The 6,471-nt window shown below is 42.9% G+C and overlaps 1 protein-coding gene across 3 annotated transcripts in view; it reads right to left on the minus strand.

Annotated features, from left to right (window-relative positions):
• Positions 1-5,476, minus strand: part of LOC133508161 (growth/differentiation factor 11-like) — a 31,796-nt gene extending 26,320 nt beyond the window's left edge. For 2 of the 3 annotated variants that reach the window (XM_061833968.1, XM_061833967.1), the window contains exon 1: positions 3,205-3,950. In XM_061833968.1, the coding sequence (XP_061689952.1) occupies positions 3,205-3,619 (415 nt within the window). In that variant the 5' untranslated portion in view covers positions 3,620-3,950. Of the gene's footprint in view, positions 1-3,204; positions 3,951-5,440 lie in introns of those variants that run through there. The other variant, XM_061833969.1, reaches the window with a different exon arrangement.
• Positions 5,477-6,471: the final 995 nt, after the last annotated feature.

The raw sequence follows: 6,471 nt of genomic DNA on the forward strand, positions 1-6,471 counted from the left end.
GGGCGAAAGGCAGGGTAATCCCTGAACTGGTCGTCGGCCAATAACAGGGCACATAAAACAGAAAATTAACGTCAATTAACCTAGCATGCATGTTTTTGGAATGTGGGAGGAAAGCGGAATACCCGGAGAAAACCCACACAGACACAGCGCAAACAAGCAAACTCTGCACAGGAATGCCAGAGCCCGGATTTGAACCACCGACCTCAGAACTGTGAGTTAGATTTGCTGACTGCTAGTTCACCATTATCTTGTGGTGATCAAAAATTGTGTACTAATGGACTAAATTTAGAATTTCTAAGTGCTGGAATGTGCCCCATAAAGGTTTAAAGTTAAAGTTGATTAAGCAAAGCTATTATTTCTTCTACAGTGACAGTTGTAAAATAGAACAGTACCAATTAAGTTGAGTAGGTCTTGATTTAGCACAAAGACGTGTGGAGAGCATGAAAACTCCACACAAGGCAACATTTAGTAGTTACTTCATCACATAAATATTTACATACAGAGTTGTTTTCACAAATTGTCATGATACGTCACCCATCCATTTTCGGAGCCGCTTATCCTTACGTGGGTCGCGGAAGTACTGGAGCCTATCCCAGCTATCATCAGGCACGAGATGGGGTACACTCAGAACTGAATGCCAGCCAATCGCGGGCCACATAGAGACAAACAATCGCAATCACATCGAGAGGCAATTTCGAGTCTCCAATGAATGGATGTTTTTTGGATGCGGGAAGACCAGAGTGCCCAGAGAAAACCAACGCAGGCACGGGGAGAACATGCAAACTCCACTCAGGCGGGGCCGGGATGTGAACGCTCAAAGCAGTTGCTCCACTGTGCCGGTCATAATATATCAACCATACTATACATTTCCATTAGACATCCCATCAGACATTTTGCAATGTCACTGTTGAGATAACACCCCCACTTGTAGAGCACCATCTAAAGTTGGGGTTTGTTTACATTTGAAAGAAAACGATGGAGGCTTTCAAGAAATGTGTCTTAGCAGGTGAGGAAAAAATGTAAAGAATTTCAAGGAGCTCCTGATAAAGGATGGCCAGATAAAGAGAAATAGAGAGCACAAGATAGCAATGGATAGAGAGTGATAGAGACATGGAGCGAGATAGAAAGGGAGAAAGATGAGATAGATAGAGAGCGATAGAGTGGGATAGTGATAGAGAGAGATACTGCATGAAATGAGAGATTGAAAAAGACAGCTATTGAGTGCTATAAAGAGTGAGAGAAAGAGAGCAAAATAAGAAGTGAGGGAGATGAAAGATAAAGATGGGGATGAAACACATCTGAGATTATAAAATGGTATCATCTTTCCAGACCACAATTTACAGACTTCTAGGTAAAAAAAAAAAAAAAAAAAAAAGTAACAATTTGTGACATTTAAGTAAATAGAGGTGTATCATTCTGGTTGCAGACTCTAAAGCTGGAAACTGTCATTTCTGTCGGTGTTCATTGACTGCACGGCGGCATGAAATTGTTGCAGGGTAACATCAGGAAAACATCAACGGTAATATTTGGAAAGTGTTTTAATTACCTATTTTGTTCTTTCACTCATTGGTGTTTTAAATTCACTCAGTTCACCTTTCTTTCTCTGAAAACCTAACTCTGTCAGGTGCCTATGTTTGTTCATCTAATCTAACGGTTAAGGATTAATTTAGCATTAATTTGGAACAATGATTTTTAGTGATTTTTACACAGGAACTACTTTAGACGGATTTTGTCAGCCAATCAGAATCGAATATTTACTAAGACCATGGTTTAATAATGTGTGCTTTCACACAAACACTAAAGCTGTGCTTTAAAGTGCCTTTAAAAAAAGAATAAAAACGGGGAACAAGCTATATTTTTTATATTCAGATTTTTTTTGTTGAAGAATACAGATCTGTTGTAACTAGATAGATAGATAGATAGATAGATAGATAGATAGATAGATAGATAGATAGATAGATAGATAGATAGATAGATAGATAGATAGATAGATAGATAGATAGATAGATAGATAGATAGATAGATAGATAGATAGATAGATAGATAGATAGATAGATAGATAGATAGATAGATAGATAGATAGATAGATAGATAGATAGATAGATAGATAGATAGATAGATAGATAGATTTTAGCAGATTGCAGACACTTTTTAAGTACAAGTATGAAAGATGGCTATTCATTTCGAGCACATGAGGCGCTTCGGCCCATCTTTGTTCAGAGGCTTGTACGAGCGGATTATTTGGGGCGTGTTTTATCCGCCTTGTGTAGAATATATTACGTGTGTAAATGTTGTTGAACCCCACGATCCTGCAGGAAAAGGTCACACACTCCCCTCGACCCCGAGTGCTTCTCCGTCTTTGTGTACCCGCGTTGGGGAAGAGGAAAAAAACCGAGCTGTGCCTATAAACTTCGCATTTAAAAAGGCAAGTGCGGCCGGGGGGGGGGGCGTTGCACGAGGGGAACAATGGCATCTTTTTGGACACACTTTTTCTCACTGCGATGAACAGCAGGGAGACCGGTAGAGGCTCCTATAAAAGAGCGATAGAGCACAGCTGCCAGGGTTCAACAGTAATTTTATCAAATGTCTCCTAGAGGCTTCCCTGCGGTTTATCAGTGGATTTATGGCGAACGAGGAGAGTGCCAGCAAATTGTCGGGCCCGCTCGCAGTGCCGTCATAACTCCCCGCATTTTAAAGCCGCGTTATCATTAACAATGCACTTGACATTCGGCCTGCTTTTGTCATGCGTCCGCACACATAAACGAGGTGAAACAAGGGGGAAGCTTTCCACATGCTGACAGCAGCAGGAGGTGGACTCAAGAGAGCAGCTGCCTGCTCCACACGGCGGACCATCATCATCATCATCATCATCATTATTAGCAGAGTGATTGTTTGCACCGAGGAAACAAAAAGGCCATGTTGTCAAGCTGCCTTCTGCTCATCAGGCTGGCTGAATATTGATTTATCAGCTTCACACGTAATCCCCCCCCCCCCCCACCACTCCACCCACCCTTTTTTGACAGCTGCCACCAACAGCTGATTGAGCCAATTAGCCGAGGTCTATTTGAATTCAACAACAAAAGTGTCACTCGGCGTCATGAACCGCGAATGGGGCAGAGAAACTCAAAAGTGCAAAAAGTCCGCCGGGTTGCGCAATTACGGACGCTGCGCGCGTCGGAGGAGGCGAAGTCCGTGAATACTCACGCTCAGAAGCCATGGTGATGACGGATTCGGTGGTGGCGTGGTACTCATCCTCCTCCATGAACTCGTCCTGGGAGGACGCATCTCCCTGGAAATCGTGATGGTCCAGGAGCTGCTGGAGCGGGGGCGCCTTGGGCAGCAGTTGGTTGACCACCTCCCTGCTGATGTTCGGCGCCTGCTTCAGACGCAGCTTGCTCAGGATCTGCGATTTAATGGTCTCCAGCCTCAGCACTTTGCTTTGTTCCCTCCAAACACAGGCGGAGCACTCGTGGGAACCGGCGTCCTCGTCCAGGAGCGACAGGCCGACATCCGTGGGCGTCTCGCTGGCGGGAGGCAGCAGCAGATTGGGCTCATCGCTCCCCGACTGTCCCAGGGAGATGAGCACCATCAAGCACAGTAAGAAGTTATACCTCGACATGACGATGCGTGCAGGAAATGCAACTTTTTTTTTTTTTTTTTTTTTTTTTGCTTGTTTCCTTTTGTTGTTGAACTCACGTTACCCAGTTAAATCCCCTCTCTTGGTTGTGCGTCGCTCCTGTCCTTATCCTACCAGAGTGGCATCTAATCCAGCACCGAGAAGTTCCCTTTTGCAGTGGGGAAGAATAGTGCGTTCCAGTGTGTCTTTATTGCAAGTTGACCAAATCTCTACTTGGCGAATGCATAGCCCGATCACGTGCAGTGCGATGGTTGTTTTTGGCGTCCGCTGTACTAGTTTCCGTCCACGCATGAGGTGTGTGAGTGTGCAGAAGTGTCACTGGAAATTGTGCAAGGGCGGTCAAAATCAGGGCTCTTTATATATCTCAGCTGCCCGCTGTCGTCATCCGTCTCTATTGGCTAAGATGGCAACAAAAGGCTTTTAGGTCTGTCACCAAGTCAAGAGGAACAGAATGAAGGGAGGGTGCAAGGTCTCTTATTAGGACGAATTATTATTATATAATCATCTTTTTTTTTTTTACAGTGTATGACTCATTTATTCTTGGTTAAAAAAAACACAGTTATTGTTTTATCATGTGTTCGAGAGGACGACTGTAACCAAATCGATGATGCAATACTTTGTACATATCTCTCCTTGAATTTGATCGCCCTACAGCCTAAACAAATGATCAGATGCAGACTTGTAGCAGTTGCATATGCTTCTGCATACAACGCGTCAAAAAAAAAAGATGCTTCCTCGGTTAACAGCATGTTTGGGTTTTACACACACACACACACACACACACACACACACACACACACACACACACACACACACACACACACAAAACAAAGGTTGATATTTCAATTAGTCCATGAGTTTATATTGCAGCTATTTAGACTTTAAAAACTATCATTCAATCACCTCAAAGGGTAATTTTCCCACTCGGTCTTATGAACTTTGAACTCTTAAACACAGGAAGCTGACTTTTTTTTTAATGCACACTGCACTTGACCATAATAAAAGTCGTTTTAGTATGTGAGCAAGACGCTTCCAATATACAGTTGAGGTTTAACCGGTTATGAGTTCTCTGGATGTAGAAACAATGGCCCACTAGTGACATCTTCTGGGAAAAGAATGAATCATCACCCTGTGTTGCATTTCCCTTCCTTTTACACTCTTTTACATTCCTTTACTCTTGACATAAAATTATCTGACATAGAGTAGTCAACTGGAGGAACGGTGGATCCGCTGGTCGGCCTCACAGTTTTGAGGTCCTGGGTTCGATCCCGGCCCCGCCTCTGTGGCTGTCGCCTCTTCTCCCCGTGCCTGCGTGGGTTTTCTCCGGGCACTCCGGTTTCCTCCCACGTCCCAAAAACATGCAACATTAATTGCAAATTAACTAAATTCCCCCGAGGTGTTATTGTAAGTGTGGATGTTTGTCTCTATGTGCCCTGCGATTGGCTGGCAACAAGTTCAGGGTGTACCCCGCCTCCTGCCCGTTGACAGCTGGAATAGGCTCCAGCACTCCCTGCGACCCTCGTGAGGATAAGTGGCAAAGAAAATGGATGGATGGTCAACTGCTTTTATGCACGACCTTTACAGTACTTGCAGAATACTGATTCCGTCCCTTTGGTCACCCATTTGACTAAATAACTTCATAAAGAGAAACAATGGAGTTGAAAAACTCCACTACCTGTAATCAAATATACTTTTGCATATTTCTTTTGCAATTCAAGTCGACGTCCTGGTTTACATAAATGGAAGTGTGTATGATAACAGCAAAGCCAGTCGTGAAGTCGCTGTGTGTAGGTGTGCACTTACTGTAGGCATCAGGGAGGGAATATGCTTCACTGAGATGCGAGACTGCAAGCCGTCTGCTGAAAAACAAGTAAGTAAAAATAAAAAACAATTATCACTATACTGACTTATGCCTGATTGCAAATACCAAAATAGAAGTTGTTGGAAGAAAATGCAAATGGATGAATCCACATTCAGCTGCCGTTTACTTTTATTTGAATTGTCTCTAAGGAGGCTATGCATTGAATTGTGTGGGACTTTATGATGGACTACTTTACAGATATATCGTGTGAAACCGTACATTAATAATATATTATTAAACTAACCATACTAATATGATGCCTTTTAGCATTAGTCATATGAAATTTCCCATGGAAAACAAATATTTAACTATATCTCTCAAATGTAACCAAATAATGATCTAACATTTTACATTAACACATTCCACTTGACCTACAATTTAACGTTGAAGTTTGTTGTGCTAATCTCGGCTTTGATTAGATTGTGTTTCTTTGACATAAAGATGAAGGTCTGGAGAGTATTAGTTTTGCACGTGTAATTGCACAATTTCCGTGATTTTAAAATGCATTTTCTAGAAAAGTGAGGATTTGTTGGCAGTTTTTTACACAACCGTAACTCTCCCACTTTTTCTGATAGTTGTTGGTATCGGGGCACTAGCCCGAAATCAAACCTGCAATCTTTGCACCATTATTTCAGTACGGTCTTCTTCTTTTCCTTTCAGCTTGTCCCGTTAGGGGTCGCCACACCGTGTCATCTTTTTCCATCTTAGCCTATCTCCTTGATCTTCCTCTCTAACCTCAACTGCCCTCATGTCTTCCCTCACCACATCCATCACCCTTCTCTTTGGTCTTCCTCTCGCTCTTTTGCCTAGCAGCTCCATCCTGTATCGCCTTTTATTGGTGCAATTGTGTTTGGTGTTGTGCCAGGAACCTTTCGAAACTAAAACATGTTCCTTGGATTAATGAAGACTGGGGAAACACTGAAGGACTTTATGGATCTCATGGTGTGAAAACTGTTCTGTTAATAAGGCCTCT

Source organism: Syngnathoides biaculeatus, chromosome 10 (genome assembly GCF_019802595.1).
Source record: "Syngnathoides biaculeatus isolate LvHL_M chromosome 10, ASM1980259v1, whole genome shotgun sequence".
In the NCBI taxonomy this organism is placed as follows: Eukaryota; Metazoa; Chordata; class Actinopteri; order Syngnathiformes; family Syngnathidae; genus Syngnathoides; species Syngnathoides biaculeatus.